This window comes from Primulina huaijiensis, chromosome 14 (genome assembly GCF_012295235.1).
Source record: "Primulina huaijiensis isolate GDHJ02 chromosome 14, ASM1229523v2, whole genome shotgun sequence".
NCBI lineage: Eukaryota > Viridiplantae > Streptophyta > Magnoliopsida > Lamiales > Gesneriaceae > Primulina > Primulina huaijiensis.
Window position 1 is genome coordinate 18,925,461 of NC_133319.1, and position 20,646 is coordinate 18,946,106.

Genomic DNA, 20,646 nt, shown 5'->3' on the forward strand with positions numbered 1-20,646 from the left:
TATATAACAGCTAAAAAGGGCTGCTAAAAATTAATATGGTAAATGTCCAAATGAAGTTATCAAACCCGATATTTATAATATAGAACAAAAAGTCCACTATGGACGATCTATTTTGGTCAGAAATGAACTTAGGGTCCAAAGTCTAGGTTTGCGCCTATCACTTGATGAGCTCGTTCGTGAGATATCAAATTTTTTTTTCTTAATGAGCCCATTCATGGGATATCAATTTTTTTTAAGAAAAGTTCTTGATTTTGCTATTTTTGTTTCCGAATATTGAATCCAAGGACTTGACCGCTTGCAGAGATACAACTGAAGTTTCCCTCGTAAGAATGTCGAATGGTGATGATTTTATTGTTTCACAGTGTTACTTTTTACTTGTTGGGATTGAGATTTGGAGACATATTCCACATGATGTTTTAATTGTGTTCCATATACAAATTTTAAACAAAATGCAAGGTTTATGACACTTTTTTTTCCTTGCAATCATATCTTTTATGGTAGTTCTCAAAATCTAAACTCACATAATTATGTCCATTCCTAACAACGAGTTTCTTTCACCTCCCTCAAACTCGAACCTTGTACGTTCAAGTCATAAATACCAAAGTTGTATAGTCCAGGCCATAACCCATTTTACGAACGCAATTATTATTTATATGTTGAAAATTAATATTTAAAATGTGTATGTTGAATATTTGAATGTTGAATATTTGAATGTTGAAAATAAGAGTTGTAAATATTGAAAATTAGTGTGTGATGATATAGGTAATGATGATTTTATTTTTGGATTATTTGTAAAGATTTTCTATAAATAGATATCTCATTTGTGAAGAAAATCACAATTGAGTTGAGAGAAAAATATTATAAAGTGTGTAGTGTGATAATTTTGAGAGTCTGAGATTTTTACTTTTTACAGTAAATTTTTATTTTTTTACAAAATGTTATCAGCACGAAGCTCTAAAAGTCCTCCATATTTTTCCAAGCTCCAAAACAGAAAAAAAAAGTAACAAAAGTAATAATATTTATTTTATTGTTTATTTATTTATTGTTTATATATTTAATATATAATATAATGTTATTATAAATAATAAAAATAAATTTTTCAAAAAACTTGTTATAAATCCTAGGAGGATGTTAAGACGGCATCCCACACTCCCTGTAAGGGATACGACAAGTATAAAAGTCTATAAGGTTTTTAAACAAAATATCTTATGACACCTCATTATAATATTGTGATATGATATACATAATTATTTAAAACATTATTAATATGGTATACACCATATTATTACCATAAAATTATACAAATACATACATTTATTTTCTTGTACACCAACGGTCATAAACGGTAACAAAACGGCTAGTTTTTGCCCTATAAATATGATCTCACAAACATATTCAATCACTCCAACTTTCTCTTCTTCTCTAAAATTATTCATCATCAAATTTTTGAAGAAAAAAGAAGATGGCTTTCACAGAGTTATTATTAATTATTTTGGTTATAATACTCACGAATCTTGTACTTATCGGAAATATCCTCATCGTGTGTTTTCTTTATTTTTACGAATGCTTCTATTTGTTGTTTATCCATTACTTTGTATTGTAATATTCATTAACTAATAAAATGCATCATAATTTTTTTTAGTACCACCATGTCAAAGTTGACAAAGCTCGAATTTGTTGCACTCGACATTACGGGGAAAAATTATATGCCATGGACTCTCGATGTAGAAATGCATCTTGAGTCATTGGGTCTAAGCGAGACTATTAAAGAAAATGGTATATCTTTATCACAAGAAAAAGCAAAAGCTATAATATTTTTGCGTCGACATCTTGATGAAGCTATTATACACATATACGTCCCATTGAATCAAACATGGTAGTTGATAATTCTTCAATATTAACCAATTGGCATGATCGATAAGGACATCCTGGTTCAACAATGATGCGAAGAATTATAGAAAATACACATGGTCATCCGTTGAAAGACCAGAAGATCTTTCAGAATAATAAGTTTCAATGTAAAGCATGTTCTCTTGGAAAACTTATTATAAGACCATCACCAGCCAAAATCCAAACTGAATCACCAATGTTTCTTGAACGTATTCAGGGTGATATTTGTGGACCAATTCATCCACCATGTGGACCATTCAGATACTTTATGGTATTGATTGATGCCTCCAGCAGATGGTCACATGTATGTTTATTGTCAACTCGAAATGTTGCATTTGCAAGATTACTTGCTCAAATAATAAAATTGAGGAATCAATTTCCCGATTATACAATCAAGAAAATTAGACTTGATAATGCTGGTGAATTTACTTCCCAGACTTTCAATGATTATTGTATGTCTATGGGAATCATTGTTGAGCATCCTGTTGCTCATGTACATACTCAAAATGGATTGGCTGAATCATTGATTAAACGTCTGCAAATGATTGCTAGAGCAATGATTATGAAAACAAAGTTTCTNTTGCTCATGTACATACTCAAAATGGATTGGCTGAATCATTGATTAAACGTCTGCAAATGATTGCTAGACCAATGATTATGAAAACAAAGCTCCCTATTTCTATATGGGGACATGCAATTTTACATGCTGCTTCATTAATTCGCATCAGACCAAGTGCATATCATAAATACTCCCCATTGCAGCTTGCATTTGGTAAAGAACCAGACATTTCTCATCTGAGAATTTTTGGATGTATGGTGTATGTGCCTATTGCACCACCTCAACGAAAGAAAATGGGACCTCAAAGAAAGATTGGAATTTATATTGGTTATGATAGTCCATCGATCATTCGATATCTTGAACCACAGACAGGCGACGTGTTCACAGCACGTTTTGCTGATTGTCATTTTAATGAGGAAATCTTCCCAATGTTAGGGGGAGAACAGAAACATACCGAAAAAGAAATTACATGGTATGTATCATCATTGTTACATCTGGATCCAAGAACAAAACAATGTGAAAAAGATGTACAGCAAATTGTGCACTTGCAAAGAATAGCAAATCAAATACCAGATGCATTTGCAGACACAAAAGGGGTAACTAAATCATATATACATGCTGCAAATGCCCCTGCTCGAATTGAAATTCCGAAGAAACAAATTGAAGATAGTCATGATGTCATTAAACGCCTGAAGCGTGGAAGGCCAGTTGGTTCCAAGGATAAAAATCCTCGAAAAAGAAAATTCATAGAGAAACACAATGATCACAAAATAGAGAATGATGTTCCTGAAGAAACACATAATGATCACAAAATAGAGAATGATGTTCCTGAAGAAACACATGATGATGAAAATGTTTTGTCAGAACCACAAACTGACGAGAATCATGAAATCTCTATCAATTATATTAATACTGGAAAAATATGGAACCGAAAAGATATAGAAGAAATTGATGATATATTTTCTTATAATGTGGCAATCGACATCATAAATGATAATGAAGATCATGAACCAAAATCTTTTGGTGAATGTAAAAATCGGCAGGATTGGATAAAATGGAAAGATGCCATCCAGGTTGAATTGGATTCGCTAAATAAACGTAATGTTTTTGGACCTATAGTCCTTACAACTGAAGGTGTAAAACCTGTTGGATACAAATGGGTTTTTATTCGAAAGCGAAATGAGAAAAATGAAATAGTAAGATATAAAGCTCGACTTACTGCACAAGGTTTTTCTCAAAGGCCTGGAATTGATTATGAAGAAACATATTCTCCCGTGTTGGATGTAATTACGTTGCGGTATTTGATTAGCCTAGCAGTATCTGAAAATTTAGAAATGCGTCTTATGGATGTTGTTACAGCTTACTTATATGGATCACTTGATAGTAATATATATATGAAAATCCCTGAAGGATTTAAGATGAGTTCAAAACCCAGAGAATGTTATTCTGTGAAATTAAAAAGATCATTATATGGGTTAAAGCAATCCGGCCGAATGTGGTATAATCGGCTAAGAGATCATTTGATGAAAAAGGGATATGTAAATAATTCAATATGCCCTTGTGTTTTCATTAAGAAAACAACATCCGGATGCGTAATTATTGCTGTATATGTTGATGATTTAAACATCATTGGAACGAATAATGAAATTCATGAAGTTGTGTCATACTTGAAGGAAGAATTTGAAATGAAGGATCTTGGAAAAACCAAGTATTGTCTGGGTTTACAAATTGAACAAAAAGAATGTGGAATATTTGTTCACAAGAAAAATTATACAGAATAGATCCTTAAACGTTTTAATATGGATAAATCGAATCCTTTAAGTACTCCAATGTTTGTTAGATCATTAAACATAGAAAAAGATCCATTCCGTCCATGTGAAGATGATGAAGATATTCTTGGTCCAGAAGTACCATATCTAAGTGCTATCGGTGCCCTTATGTATCTTACAAATTGTACAAGGCCTGATATATCCTTTGCCGTAAATTTATTGGCAAGATTTAGCGTATAGCCAACAAAGAGACACTGTAACGGAATTAAACATATATTTCTTTATCTACGAAGAACGACAGACTTGGGACTTTTGTATTCAAAATATGCTAATCCAAGTATAATTTGTTATGCCGATGCTGGATACTTATCTGATCCACACAAGGCACGTTCCCAAATTGGATATTTATTTACTCGTGGAGGCACTGCAATTTCTTGGCGTTCACAGAAACAAACGCTCGTAACAACTTCATCAAATCATGCCGAGATTATTGCACTATATGAAGCAAGCCGTGAATGTGTGTGGTTAAAATCAATGACCCAACATATCCAAATCTCATGCGGATTATCATTCGACGAGAAGCCTGTGATACTATATGAAGATAATGCTGCATGTGTTGCTCAAATGAAAGAAGCATACATAAAAAGCGACAGAACTAAACATATTCCTCCTAAGTTCTTCGAATTCACCAAAGAGATTGAGAAGAATAAATGTATTGATGTTCGTCACATTCAATCAAGTGAAAACTCATCAGATCTCTTCACAAAGGCACTCCCTACGACAATATTCAGAAAGCACATATATAATATTGGGATGCGCAATCTACGAAATTTGTGAAGAATTGTTCGTATCAACATAAGGGGGAGTTTACGTGACTGCACTCTTTTTCCCTTACTATGGTTTTTATCCCAATGGATTTTTCCTAGTAAGGTTTTTAAGGAGACAGTACAAAAACACGTAATGAAGACATCATCGTATCATGATCATCATCACAAGGGGGAGTATTGAAAATTAATATTTAAAATGTGTATGTTGAATATTTGAATGTTGAAAATAAGAGTTGTAAATATTGAAAATTAGTGTGTGATGATGTAGGTAATGATGATTTTATTTTTGGATTATTTGTAAATATTTTCTTTAAATAGATCTCTCATTTGTGAAGAAAATCGCAATTGAGTTGAGAGAAAAATATTATAAAGTGTATAGTGTGATAATTTTGAGAGTTTGAGATTTTTACTTTTTACCGTAAATTTTTACTTTTTCACAACATTATAAACATATATTTAGTTTAAATCTATTTAATCAGCTCGTTTGAACTTACACATCTGGAAAAATAAATTATTTTGTGCTTGAAAAAATCAATAAAAGAAAAACCAAAACCTAGTTAATTATGGAATCTTATTGAAAAAATTATGACCCAGTCTTACAAAAAATCAATAGATACAAATATATATTGGGCATCACATTGTGTGTTTAGAAAATGTTTTTCTTATATTGTAAATACTTTATTTTTGTTTTTTGTTTTTAATTTTTTTTACTGTTTTAGTAGTTGGATGTGAATAATTTATAGAATCTACATTTAACAAATAATATAATATAGATATTCTAATTTAGAATTATTGCATATAAAAACAATCACCAATATGTATAAGCTTGATCAATTTGATAATTAAAATAAATAACAAAGAGAGAAAATGAAAAACAAATCTTTCACTATTTTTTAATGGATGAATAATTTTGTAACCAAATTCAACCAACATTTAGTTGTGAAATTTAGCCTTTGCGGAAGTCTTGGTTTAGTGTCATTGCGTTAGGTTTTTATTTGGGGAAGTTGGTGAAAAATCCTCAATCAAAACATTTCTTTGGGTTCACTCCCTACCCACAAAATTGTGGAACTATGTCATACAAATTGTGGTACATTTCATGTGGAAATGTGGTACACTTCATGTGAAAATGTGGTACTAAAAAAGTACCCAGGGACTGAACACAAAAAAAAAACGACGGCTGAGGACTGAAGGCCAATTTCCCGTTTTTATTTGTGCTGATCTTTTGTTGTATATATACAGACAGTGGTTTGCCTAAACCCGCGTCGTTTTTTTTTTTTAAAAAACATTTAGTTGTGAAACTGGTTACTCCATTGATTAACCAGGATCATGTGTCCAAACTCTATCCATAGAGATGAAGCCAGCGTTCGGTGGCGCGAGGCGGTCACGCAGGTTGAATGGGCCATCCGCATGGGCCATGGCACAAAAAAATTTGATATTTCCTACCAAATGAGCTCCCAGATCCTTAGAATATCGCCATTTGCATCTTCTAGAACGCTCGTTGTCAAACCCACCTCCTCCATCTCAAGATTTATACCAAGATCATCAAACCCAATCACCAGTTTCAACAGAGTTCACTGCACCCATTTTCTATTCACGAAGCCCCTTGGATATAGCGTCGTTTCATCTGGTGGGTTTTGTGGCTTGAGTGTTAATCCCAGCAGGAGAAGGTTCCGAGGCGGAGTTTATGCTATGGCGGCTTCTGGGTCTGTGCAGAAATCCGAGGAGGAGTGGCGTGCAGTTCTTTCTCCTGAGCAGTTTCGGATTCTTAGACAGAAAGGCACCGAGTGAGTTCGATTTCATGTTTATGCCTACTGTCAAATTTGATCGATTGCTGCTTAGTGTTGATTGTCAGTTCTTGTAATCGTTATGGGGTTCATTAGTCTGAATCTATCTGTCTGAGTTCATGATTTTACTATTTTTGTTTTTGAATCTTGATTCAAAGAACCTGACTGCTTGATAACTGACATTTCCCTCGTAAGAATGCTGAATGTCACTCCATAAACTGATACTTTGGTGATTATTTTATTATTTTAGTTGCTTGGAATCTGTTGGCCCTATAATTTCTCTTTTTGGTGTGAAATGGATGAAAGTTGTTCTCAATCATAAGAACAATAACAAGAGAATGAAAGGGAATAAAAGCAATACAAATCCATCAAACGATTAAGCCTCAAGGTTTACGTCCATGGCCAAACAATTGAAGCTAAAATTCGTATTTTGTTTCTATTAATTGTGTTAAAATAACTCTCCTTTATATTTATCTAAAGTTATACTTCAAATAAGCATCAGACATCAGTCTTTATTATTCATGAATAATATTTATTGCAATCTGGATGATCCTGAATCGAGTTTATGATAATCATGTCAAAGATTAAATCTTTTTTGACCCATCCTAGTGTATGAACCAATGTCACTATCTTTATTTGGAGTTGGAAGTCTTTTTCTTTGTCAATGAGTGCACATGTGAGGACTGAACGGTCATGGCAGTAGTTTTGGTTGAGCCTAGCCCGACATTTCCTCTCGTCTCTGCCAGTTTCCATTCACTGTAGTCAAGGCAGAAAGCTTGAGTATTACTTGTTTAACAGTCATATGTTGCAAAATAAGTCAATCTGCTCCTCTGTCAAGAATTGAGGAAAGCTTCAGTAGTTCTTCATTGGTTTAACCATGAGGCTCAAGTTTTTATTCCTAGCCTTTTCTTTCTTGAAAAATGAAAATATGAAGTATCACCACTTCGATCTCGTTTTGGTCATTTCAAGGATCTGTTTATGAAATAAAGGGTCGAAATACTCTTGCTGAAGTTTGAACCATACCTTACCAATATGCTTCAAGATTTACTTGTGTATGCAAATACTAACAGGTATCCAGGTACTGGGATTTACGACAAGTTCTATGAAGAGGGTGTATACCAGTGTGCAGGATGTGGAGCACGCCTGTACAAGTCTACAACCAAATTTAACTCTGGTTGTGGTTGGCCAGCATTCTTCGAGGGTCTCCCTGGAGCCATAAATCGACACGTAAGTTCCCCTTTTTCTATTAATCCCTTCTACATACATCTTAAAAAAATCGAGTTACATTTGCATTGTGCGTATCCTTATACAGCCTGATCCCGACGGAAGGAGAGTAGAAATCACATGCGCAGCTTGTGGGGGACACCTCGGGCATGTTTTCAAAGGTGAAGGATTTCGTACTCCCACTGATGAACGCCATTGCGTCAATAGTGTGTCCCTAAAGTTCATTCCATGAAATTCCGATCAGTCTTTGTAAACGGCGTATTACGTCCAAACGCAATAATGTTGTGTGAATTGGATAATAAACTAAACTACTACTACTTTGGAACAGAACTTTATGTAACTGATGATGGGTCATGTTAGAGCCGAAAGGTTGTGTGTTTTTGGTTATGCCTTGGTGCATTAGATGTTACCTGTGATATCCCATCGATGAGAAGCAGCAGAGTCTTCCAGACATTCTTGGTTTTTAATATGGGTACTGTAGTAGTCCTTCTACATGGTATCGCTTAGTGTTGATGTCAACCTAGCCGGAAAACTTTAATTTATCTTGTTTGTTTAATATATATATAATGTTGCTCATATAATTTTTTGATATATAATCTTATTTTATTATTTATTTTACAAATTGATGTTCAAACGTCTGATTGATGAGTAAGTTTTTCATACAGATAACTTCTGTCCATATTTACAATAAAATTTAATATATTTGACATAAAAAGTAATACTTTTTTTGTGGATGACCCATATAGAATATCCGTTTCATAAAATTGATTCGTGAGACCGTCTCACATGAGTTTTTGTGCTGATTAATATAACAACCGAACAAAAATTAAAAATCAAACAAGATTATATAACAAAATCTTTGTTAAATAATTTTTTTTAAAAAAATTCTTCCATAATTTATCCATAAAATTAAAATGTTAAAATAATTATATGTTGACAAAGTTATATATTAAAATTTTAATAAAATAAAGATTACATTTTAAAATTTATTTGATTTATATATCTGTTATAAAACCAATATTTGTATGAGTTTCAACATCAATGCCCAAGGAAGTGCAATTTGATGCAACTTTTTTTTTTTTAATATCAAAATATCTCTTTATTNACTTTTTTTTTTTTAATATCAAAATATCTCTTTATTAAATCATTCATGTGACGAAAAATTATATATTTATCTGATATAAAAGCAAGAAATAAATATTATAATAAAAAATCACAAAAAAAGGATTTTGGGTTGAAAAGTGGAAAAAATATATTTTTTTAAAGTAGAAAAAATGTTCTTAATAGATAAAAAAATTTAAAAATTATTTTTTTTTTCAGATAACCGGTCGAAAATATCCGACATTTTCGGGCACCCGACTGTCGGGTACCCGACATGATCGGATTACCACCCGATTTAATTTCGGGTACTCCAACATGAAAACCCGACCCGCGCCAACCCTGATAAGATAATTCACTGGCAACCTCTCATTTCAGAGCAAGTTGAATGGTTTGCCATCACTACGCCACATCACTTCATAAGATCATCCAAAACTTCTTTTTGATACTACGACCGTTGAGATAAATGTCTGCGCATACGCAAAACGTTCCAAATTTCAATGGCATAAACGTGTGGATCTACTCCTACTATTCCTATTTTCAGTTAATGACTCTTCAACACATTTTCTTGTTAAAATCCCATCATTTTTAATCCGAAAAAGTTAATATTTTGTAACAAATTCAGTGTCTTCTAAATGGTTTATATGTTTGGCAGTGCAAAATTTCATTTTCTTGAATGCCGTTATGTCGGATGCAGTGGCGTGTTGCTACAACCCCAAAGTAAGCTTCTATTATACATTATGAATGGCTGAAAAGTGAAAATTTGGGGAAAGGAGCATAATAATTACTTGTGAATGATTATCTTAAATTCTAGTTTAATTTGTAGCTGAATCTTGATATGTTTGGTGTTCTCGTCTGCATATGTTCATTTTTATTTTAGGCACTAAGGTTAATTTGAAGCGTTAAATTGAGGCCTCAAGGGTGTCGTTCTTTAATAAGTTAGTTACTTGTAGATATCCGTGTTTCATTTTAGGCACTAGCTTAATTTGAATCAATATATCGAGAATGCTATTCCGTCTACTGAATATTTGTGCGATACCATCTTTATAGTGCCTATGACTGGGCTAGTTTATTATATTCTCTTCTGCAAAATATACGGAGTCTGATGGTTTTCTATTTATGATAGTAGAATTTTCATGAATTTTTGAAAATTAAGTGGTTTGAGCGGTATCAAGAAACTTATAAGTCAGTGTTTACTCTATTTTAAATTTCATGGAAATTCAAAAAAATTCTCAATCTTATGTAACTCAACCGAGAAACAAGATTCTTTTTCTTGATAATTCCTTAAGATTTGGTGCAAAAAAAATTCCGTAGACCGTAGCTTTTTGATAAATCCAAACTGTTTGACATTTAACTTATTTCTTATCATTGATTTTGGATGAAGATAGACAAGCTCATACTGCATACGTCCTTTGTGTATTACAGGGAAGTGACATCATTTTCCATGCCAGTTCCATTAAAAGGATATCTTGTGTCCCACTTCAATGCTCACAAAATCTCGACGTCTCCTGTTCTTGTTGCCACTTAGCGCATAAGCCATTATTTTCAATACATCACAGGATAAATAATACCTTCCTATACAGAAAACACAATGTTTTCAAGATTACTCCTTTATCACTTTTTTCTGTTGGATGCGGAGAAGGATTTTGCTTTCCCATATACAGACACATCAGAAAGGTCAAATTCAGGATACATTCATCAATTGATGTTGCCAATGCTGTTGATGTCATCAATGATTTGGGCCTGGACACTCTGACATTCCTAGCAGTGACTGTATTAGTTGTTCCTGCTTTCAAAAAAATCAAAGCCAGTCCTGTAAGTTGACTTTTCCAGCTAGAAATCTTGAAATGGTGATGGAGCATCTTCAGATGTTCATGTATTTCATTAAATATTTTGGTCAAAGTTGAAATGCATCAAAACCTTAATATTTTAACTTTGCATGTTTCTGTATGAAGTAATAGATTCTTCAAGGTTGAAATTGATTAGAATCTGTGACCAACAGAAATAGAATGCCTGTGACATTTTATGAACACGACATGTCTATAACCGTATTAGCTACACTTGGCTACGTACTTGTGGACGGATACCTTTTTGTGGAAGCTATCTGATTCTATAATTTAAAGAAACGTTCATAATGCTGAATAAGAGTTGTCATTTTTTGGTGGTTGGTAGTTTCATATAGGAAAATTAAATTAACAGGTGCTAACTGCTCTATTTTGTTTCAGATACTGGGTTTCTTCTTCGCAGGGATTGTGCTCAATCAACTCGGACTCATAAGAAATCTCATCGATGTTAAAATTCTATCTGAATGGGGGATTCTCTTCTTGGTAAGTTCAATAATATTTTTCCATTTGCTTTTCCTTGCACTAGCGATTGGTCTGAAACTATCCCGGTAGCTCGTTTAAATCAGAGAAATCATTTATATTTTATTATTGGCATTGAGGCTCTGCAAGGATGTATGGATCTGTTTCTATTCTAATCCGTCTTGTTGTCATGATGTTGATTTATCGACAAAGACAAAAAATACCAAAGATATTTCTACCAGATAAAAAATGGTACTTTAGTGTTACCTTGTCAATGTAATGAGTCAATCAATATACAGTTTTGTCAATATAGAAGCGGTTTAAGATGCTATTATAGTTGCACTTTAACGCGATGTAATTATTGAATTGAGAATGAACTAGGTTGAACTGTTTGATTGTCTTTTAATCAAAGAGATGAATTTCATTCTTGCTGCTCTTTCAGAAGGCTACCACGGCAATCCACTCATTCTCACTTCTACAATATGATGGTTGTGCGTCAAGAAACTTATGGAATATGTTTATGCAATTCTGAGAAGTTAGCTTGGGACATAGTGGGCTCAGACAAAAGTTACTTTAACTAGATGTAAAATACTTGTACCTAAACTTGTTGCAGTTACATAATCAAGCTTGAAAATTTGTTTCGAACACAAGGAGGCGGGAACAAAGGTTTGAAAACTGAAAGACACATACAACTTTCGTTACTTCTAGCTAACAGTGTACAATTTGTTTGATAAATTTGGAAGTGTATATAATGACTGTTTGGTAGCATAAATGCAATGTAACAACTGGTTGATTACGCTCGAAGGTCACAAATTATGTAATTTTTTTGTTTTTGAGTATTGAATTGTGGAATATTGTTAATATTCTTATGACTGGTATGCGAATTTTCCATATGTGAAGGTGTTATAAATTTTCATTGTTTGTGATATTTTGAAGTCAGTTTTCTAAGTTGTTTAGGCTTTTAATATCGTCAAGTTTCTAGCGAAAAATGTTATCTGATATTGTCAACTAACAGATGTTTCTTGCAGTTATTTGAGATGGGTTTGGAGCTCTCACTTGATCGCTTGAGAGCTCTTGCAAAATTTGCATTTGGCCTTGGGCTAACTCAGGTATGTTTTCACAGCTATCTAGCTAATCAAATAATCTAAAATCAAAACAGATAACATGTGTCTTATACTGTCACGTGAACTGTTTACTAGTAAAAGTGTTGGACAGTGGAGAAGATAGAGTTTTAATATGCTAGATAAATCCATAACTGGCCTCTGTAAAGTATAGGGTGTGGAAACTTGGTTCTAAAAATGCAAATAATTCAAACAATGGACTAGGCTATAGTTGCTTTATTTTCATTTAAGTAGTATAACACTTGTTCATGCAAACATATCATAGAGTATGTTTGGACTTTTTAAGGAACATCAAAACATGAAAAGGTTCTGGACTTCTTGAACTTGAAAGCCGATGCTTAATGTGAATCTTGTCAAGTTGGCTGGTCTCCAACTTGCATATCTGCGTTCCGCCTGAATGTTTTAGCAGTGCGTCAACTATTGCCCATTTAGGTGCAGGCACTTGATTACTTTCTTTTCTCCCATGTCAAAATAAATGGGCAGGCACTTGATTACTTTCTTTTCTCCCATGTCAAAATATTCATCGTGTCATTGACCTTTCACTTGAGCAACCACTTGTTAAAGTCTACCCTGGTGCATTTCTGCTTGCACTATATCATCAATCAGGAATATGTATCCTGCCCCAAGTCCTTTCTCAATCCACAGTTCTACCCAGGTTTTTTCCCCGTGCACATTTTGCCATCATGATGCCAAATTGCCAATTGTGTTTTCTTATGTTCTTCACTTGAAATGATTGTATTATTATCCTTTCTGAAGAGACATCATTCGTTACTGGCCGGGATCTGGCCACAATTTGGTTTTTGTACCCCAATTATGACTCTTCATTCGGATGTGACTACCATGTAGAGTATACTCACTTAGCTACCAAATGTTCATCCCCAAAGCTCACTTTTGTCGTGTAGGAAAATGCGTGTTCGCTTTTTAACTAATGAAACCTCAATACAATATCTTGGTTTTTTTTCCACATGTCACATCTCTTATAAAATTAAGCTTCTGGTGGAGACTCGCACATCCTAACCCTTTCAGCTCTAATATTGTACGAATGCTAGTAAAATTTTGTATAACTCTGTTTTGTTTATGGTTTTTCCCTATTGAAGGTTTTACTATCAACTCTCGCTTTCACGGCGTTTGAGCTTCCCCCGAACGGTGCTGTCGGAACAAGAATTTTGGAGTTTCTGTTTCACTCAAGACCTGACTTGGTAAGAATTTTTTTTACTAGCTCACTGTTCGAAAACAGGGAGTTCAATCATGGTTGACAAAATTTTGAAACAATAATTCGAAAAATTACTAATACTGTTGTTTTTCTCCAGCTGTGGCAAGTTGATATTTATCAATCATACTAGCTTTTGTCAAATTGGCATTTGACTGAATAACGTGTAGGAAAAAGGAGAGAAAAATAGAGAAATAAAAACTGAATATTTTCTTCAAGGGCAGTGGTACAGATGATTAGGAAAATTAGAGAGCAATTCTAAGACTAATTTTGAGGACCAGAGAGCAATTCTAGAAATATTTTAGGACCATAAAATCAGAATAAATTAGAAATTCTCTAACTTTCCTGATTTATGCTTGTTTTCTTATCTATTCAAAAGACCAAAAAAATGGCTAACAATCCCTTAATTGTCTCATTTAACAATTATTTCTTCTTTAACATCCTCTAGAGCTGCGTCATCAGTGTTTACACTGTTCCTATTTTAATATTCACAGGTGAATTCCTAAGTGTGTAACCTGTTACAATACTCATGCATATTATGATCACTGATCTGTCAACAGTCAATTATTGTAACCTCATGCATTGATGTCTTTTCCATGCATTAAACATATAATGTATGAGTTAAGCACCGAGATTGCCTGATGTCTTGATTTACTTTTTAAGTTACTGTTATTGTCTTCTGTTGAACCTGCAAGAGAGTTGTCAAAAATTGTAGGTCAATATCCGAAGTGTCGATGAAGCTGTGGTAATTGGTGCTGCGCTTTCATTGTCATCTTCAGCCTTTGTTCTTCAGGTATTTCAGCTTAAATGATTAGAGGAAAGGATTTTTTTTTTGTATTCGCCCACTTATAAAAGTGCACATTACTTTCTAAAAGATGCCTGATTTTTCTCTAATATTTCATTGACTTTTTAATCTCCATTTTGTGCCATCTAATCTAAGCTGTTTAACTTTTAAGGTGTTAGTGCGTGCATGGAACTCTTATTTGAATATCTTCGAACCTTTATCATATATAAAGCTATATTACGTACAAACTAATTCAACATGAAATAATTTGATTCTTATGTCAAAAAGAAATTATATGATAGTTTTGTGGTACCGGTTAGAAATTATTAGTTCGTAAAATTATGATGATTATAAACTGCTGTATTGCATGTCTTTTTCTTTCGGAACCATGTCTCACTTTAAATTCTAGATATTCTTTTATGAAGAATTAATTACCTATGGTATGAATAAATATGTCAGTACTGGATTCAAATCTTAAACCATTAGCACTCATACTTGAGTCAGCGACTCCTTGGCCAAAGCAGTTATTTGTACGCATCATTGTTGTGTCTGTCATGTAAACACATATACATTTTTTGTTGTTTAGAATTGAGAGTGTGATCTTTAGTACACAATATTCAGCTATTATAATGCCATTTTGAAACATATTGCTGTGTCTAAAGCCTAACACCAAGATGTAATATTATCATTTTCTTGAAGTAGTTAGCTTTCTTCTCAAGAAGCTATTGAGCATGCTAATAGTTTTGTACCATGTGCTAATGCTAATAGTTTTGTACCATGCGCTAACACTAGTTTTAACTATCCTCATTTTGAAGACCTTTGAATCGTATTTCTTTATGATGGTGGTGGGGACTGTGGACTGTAATATGCTCAAGTTTAATCTGTATTCGTTTTAGGGGATATGGCTGTATCAGATTTCTTTTCTTCAATATGATGCTTGTTTGTGATTCAGTCTCAGCATCTCTAATGTTAAGAAATGAAGAGAAGAGACTACTCTTGTTTTGATACGACCAAATTGCTAATACATAAGGCCCTTTTGTATGAGTACACTTAATTGGTTCAGTCTTTTAGGATGGTTTAAATTTTAATACCATCATATCTGCCTCTTGAGTCCTAGTGACATTATTCTTACATGTAATATATAGCTTCTCGCAGAGAAGGGAGAACTTCCCACTAAATTTGGCTCGGCAACACTGGGCATACTTTTATTGCAGGTTCTCTATTTCATTTTCTTCGTCACTCGTTTCATGTATTTTCTAGATATTTCTTGTCATGCTGTTGCTTCCCTTTTATTCCCTGAACTTGTCGGGCCGGTCTTACTCAATTCTTCTTAACATGTGAAGTCTATAACCTTTTTTTGATAATACTATGCATATTTGTAGGACATTGCTGTTGTCCCGCTTCTTGTTATACTGCCGGTGTTGGAAAGCCAGGTAGATTAAATACTTATTCTTTCAAGCATCCTAATGCTGCTAACTCAACTTCTACTGGGCACTTCATTATGTAAAATCTGCAGAATTTCACGCAAGAAAGTATTTGGCCAATGCTAGCTGAAGAAAGTTTAAAAGCTTTAGGTGGACTAGGTTTGCTTTCTCTAGGAGGAAAGTTTCTTCTGAGGCGGGTTTTTGAGGTCTGTGTTTTGAGGAGAATAAATTTGCAGATGCATTCTCGTTTATGCTGTGGTTGTTGTATCTTGGTTGTTGATTGCAGGTTGTTGCAGATACAAGAAGTTCAGAAGCTTTTGTTGCCCTCTGCTTGCTGACTGTTTCTGGGACATCACTTATAACACAGAAGTTGGGCTTCAGTGACACGGTTTGATTTCGTATCTTTGCAAACTGATGGAGATAGTACTGATATAAACATACTTGTCAAGGTTAAGATTTCAAATTTTGTTTAGGGTATATCACATTGAAACATGTCCAAATTATGGACATTCTTTGTCTCCCTAGAGGATGTTAACATTTTGATAGATTTGGAGATTAGGTTGATGTGCACATATTTTTTTAACACTTCTGAACCTTAGTATAGGTAGATGTGATTATGTTATTTTGAGAGGTTTGTGTAATTTGGCGCCGAAGCATGAGAAGTAGTTGTAATGTTCCTGTATTTCATTTGCAGCTAGGAGCTTTTCTAGCTGGGACCCTTCTAGCGGAAACAAACTTCCGCACGCAGATTGAAGCTGACATTAGGCCATTTAGAGGATTACTTCTTGGGTTATTTTTTTTGACGACTGGGACTTCTATTGATACACAGGTATTTATTTGTTTTGTCATCAGCTTAAATTTTATCGTCTCTTACCTTAATTCATCTTAATTAGTCACTTCAGTACTATTGAAGGAATAATTATAGTGAAAGAGAGCCTAGCATGTAAGATTGCAAAATTTATGTGGTTCGGCCTCAAATGTCTGTATTCACTGCACAATGCCTAGAAGGCCAACTATATTAATCCTCTCTTAATTTAAAATAAATTTGTCACTTAATATCAAATCTGATTCCAAAATATATTCTTTAGCAACTACCTTTACCTTCACATAAACTTCTTCACAACTGTTATTTTTTCACCTCGCCTTTGTCCTTTAGAAAGTTGGTAACATGTTTTACAATTGTGCTTGTTTTGGACAGCTTCTTATCCGAGAATGGCCAAATGTATTTTCACTCTTGGCGGGGTTGATAACTATCAAGACATTGATTATAACAGCAATAGGTCCACGAGTTGGACTAACTCTCCAAGAGAGTGTAAGGATAGGGTTGCTTCTTTCCCAGGGAGGTGAATTTGGATTTGTTGTTTTCTCTCTAGCAAACAGGTAGCTTGTGATTTTTCTTGCTTGAGTGCAATGATCTTTATTTGGGTTTCCTATTACAGGCTAACTTTTATGCCCTTTCATAGGCTTGGTGTGCTGCCACTTGAGCTGAATAAACTTCTCATAATTGTTGTTGTTCTGTCTATGGCACTGACCCCCCTACTCAATGAAGTAGGAAGAAAGGCAGCTGATTTTATTGGTGAAAAGTTTGAAAATGAGAGGGTAAGTCTCTGAAAACAAACACAATAATTAACATGTTTCAATTAACTAGACAAGTTAATTTGTACCTAAAACAACTATCTTGTGGTGTAAACATCCACATTGGCAACAAATTCTTGACGGAGAACACTTAGTGGAATGATTAGCTAAAGGTCATGTCACTCCTTTGTATCTTTCATTGGTGCATTTTTGGGCAATCTACAGGGTGTGAAATCCTGATATATGAGTGCTAAGACAGCTTTGTTTTTCTCTTTTTAGTTCAATTTCTTAAGAAGCAAACCTATCTGAAATTTGTAAATGAATACTATGAGTTATTGATTGAAACATTATGATGATGCAGAAAACCGACGAGTCAGTAAATTTTGATGCCAGCGACCCTATTGTTATAGTTGGATTTGGACAAAAAGCTCAGGTACAGCAGTTTATAAACTATTTGTTTAGCTGAACCGCATTAATCGATTTTGATCGACAATTTCTCCTGTTCAAGGTTCTTGCCAATTTCTTGTCCACTCCATTGGCTTCTGGGATAGATGGTGATGCAGGATGGCCGTATGTTGCTTTTGATCTTGACCCCTCTGTTGTGAAGGTAATTGTTGAGAAAATCACATGAGAATGAAAAATATCGGTTTTTGCAAGGAACCAAAAATGCTAAAAAAAAAATTATTATTTTTTTACCATAAAATGTTACGAAATTTTTAGGTGTAAGTGCTTGCTTGTCTAGTCGTGTGTAGCACGCTATAATTGTGCTGGTAATATGGTCCTGTGGTTATAAAATCTTACAGCCCCCATATCTTTGAGAGGAAAAGATAACATAGTACATGGTGCTAGCAATAATTTTAACGGAATCAGATCTTAGTTGTCGTGCTTTTCTTGTAAATTGTTTCAAATTAATACTAAAAAGTTGATTATGTTAGAATTTTGCAGCATTTTCCCATGAATCTAAAACATATTTTCTCTGCGTTCAAGGCAAATTTTATCTTATGATTTGATTAAAAGTTTCTTTTTTGTTTTTACCTTTACAGGCATCTAGAAAACTTGGTTTCCCAGTCCTTTATGGTGATGGCTCCCGTCCAGCAGTTTTGCAGTCTGCTGGTATTGGTTCCCCCAAAGCAGTGATGGTCATGTATACAGGGAAGAAGAAAACAACCGAGGCTGTTCAGAGGATTCGTCTTGCCTTCCCTGGGGTAAATTAGTCTGTATTTGAAACCATCCATTTTCATTCTTACTTAAAAAAAAAACAGGCAACAAATGGGAGTAGGTAGGCTAGACCCGAAATATTGTATATATTAAGCCAAAATATTTTGCGAAGGGGGGGGAGGGAGGTGGACCTGACCTTTAATAAAAATTTGGAACTACCAAAGGAACAGAATAGCCAATTTACTTGTTCATGTCTGGAAGGTGAAAGATCATCCATATTCTTAAATCCCTCTGGCTTGCTAATTAGTATCTATTAATCGTGAAGATTGGCATTTCATACAGAAATTTAGTTGAATGCTTTACCAAAGCTATAGGTTTCGTTTGGTATGTTTGTATTTTTTAACATTTGACATCACAGGTTCCTATATATGCTTGGGCTCGGGACATGATGCACCTCTTAGATTTGAAGAAAGCCGGTGCAACTGATGCGATTTTTGAAAATGCAGAGGTATCCTGATCCCAATTCTTAACGAGGAACATTTTAGAATGATGGAGCGTTTGGACTCAGGTTTTTTGTTTTTTGTTTTTGCAGTCAAGTTTACAGCTGGGCTCTAAACTTTTGAAGGGACTCGGTGTTATGTCTGATGATGTTAGCTTTCTGAGCCAGCTTGTACGAGATTCAATGGAGTCACAAGCTCAAGACGCATTAGATAGGACTGATGATCCCAAGTTGAATGTCATGAAGCCATTGCAGGTACTTAATGCACTTAAACACATATCACAGCTATCTCGCATATGCTCTAACTTCTAGAAAAAGTGGTTTCTAACATGATATGAGAGGACGGAGGTCTCAATTTCAAAACTCCTAGTTTTCAAATCCCTTTTATATTTGGTTGAATTGGTTTTGGGTGATTTTTCTGGCGTTTTTCTGCACAACACCTGATTGACGTCAGCGCATATGCCATAGATATTAAGTTGGGACGTACTTTCCCAAGTCTCCGACTTATAAGCTAAGGAGAACTTTAAAATGTAAATTTTTGCAAACCATCCCTCATAAGCGAGAGCTTTTAGGAAATCTGGTTCCAACAACACTCCTTGGATTATTGAAAATTTTCCCCTTAAAATTTGCAAGTATTGCAGCTTCTGATGTATTATTGTGTTATTGCATTTGTATGCAAGCTTGGTGCACAAATTTTCAATGCGCCTTAATTGTTTTTGAAAGGTGAGAGTGGTGGACTCAATCGGTGCACCTCCCTATTCTAGTGAAGGTGAACTACGGATGATTAAACGAGCAAATGAAGACGTAACATTGGACTCACCCACGAGTACAAATCAGTCTTATGATAGCGAGCTTGACTTGAATGACGAAGAAGCTAATGGCGTCCTGTACTGTGAAATTGATGCAGAAAACAATACACAATCTCACGCCGACGGAGATTACATGAAGAATCCAGTAGGTGTTACCAGTGATGATACTTAAGTGGTTTCTGAGGCATGTCTAAACACGAAATCATTGGTCTTCCCGTTCGAGGTGTGTATCTTGATGATTGAGGATATGAAGAGGAGCCTGAAAAATACCAAATTTTGCTAAATTCAGTTATTTTTTTACCAAAATACAGTCGTACGTGTACATGGAAACACTGCCTTAATCCAAGAAGCATTTTGGTTCTTGTCATTTCTGTATATTACAACTCTTCTGGACCCAAAAGAAAATTCATCCACATATCAAATAATATTTGTTCTGTAGCAATAGCTCATCCGCCGACAAAAAAAATACCCCACATAACGTTTTACATTTTTTTTTGGGAGTGCCAGTGGGCAAAACTAAACTTAAAGTTCAAACAATATAATTCATCTGTCTAAACAACAAATTCAAGAAAACATAAGTCAGCAGGTGAAGTGTAAAAGGAGAATGCCCGG

At 34.3% G+C, this 20,646-nt stretch overlaps 2 protein-coding genes across 4 annotated transcripts; both read left to right on the forward strand.

Moving 5' to 3' along the window:
* Positions 1 to 6,387: 6,387 nt before the first annotated feature.
* Positions 6,388 to 8,330, forward strand: LOC140958088 (peptide methionine sulfoxide reductase B5-like). Its single transcript, XM_073415485.1, has 3 exons — positions 6,388 to 6,829; positions 7,900 to 8,056; positions 8,142 to 8,330. The coding sequence occupies exons 1-3, from the start codon at positions 6,453 to 6,455 to the stop codon at positions 8,283 to 8,285; spliced, it is 678 nt and encodes a 225-aa protein (XP_073271586.1). The 5' UTR covers positions 6,388 to 6,452; the 3' UTR covers positions 8,286 to 8,330.
* A 1,194-nt stretch (positions 8,331 to 9,524) lies between these two features.
* On the forward strand, positions 9,525 to 20,401 carry LOC140956854 (K(+) efflux antiporter 3, chloroplastic-like). Of its 3 annotated transcripts, XM_073413756.1 has the most exons (21): positions 9,525 to 9,694; positions 9,807 to 9,871; positions 10,577 to 10,966; positions 11,377 to 11,478; positions 12,483 to 12,563; positions 13,673 to 13,774; positions 14,501 to 14,578; positions 15,715 to 15,783; positions 15,952 to 16,002; positions 16,086 to 16,199; positions 16,280 to 16,381; positions 16,688 to 16,822; positions 17,192 to 17,373; positions 17,457 to 17,592; positions 17,930 to 18,001; positions 18,077 to 18,175; positions 18,612 to 18,773; positions 19,145 to 19,234; positions 19,319 to 19,480; positions 19,949 to 19,994; positions 20,028 to 20,401. In XM_073413756.1, coding segments are annotated over exons 1-21 (2,418 nt in total). In that variant the 5' UTR covers positions 9,525 to 9,693; the 3' UTR covers positions 20,207 to 20,401. The 3 variants fall into 3 exon arrangements, with proteins under 3 accessions (XP_073269857.1, XP_073269855.1, XP_073269856.1); XM_073413754.1 differs by having other exon boundaries at positions 9,527 to 9,694; positions 19,949 to 20,401; XM_073413755.1 differs by having other exon boundaries at positions 9,530 to 9,662; positions 19,949 to 20,401.
* The last annotated feature ends 245 nt before the right edge of the window (positions 20,402 to 20,646 follow it).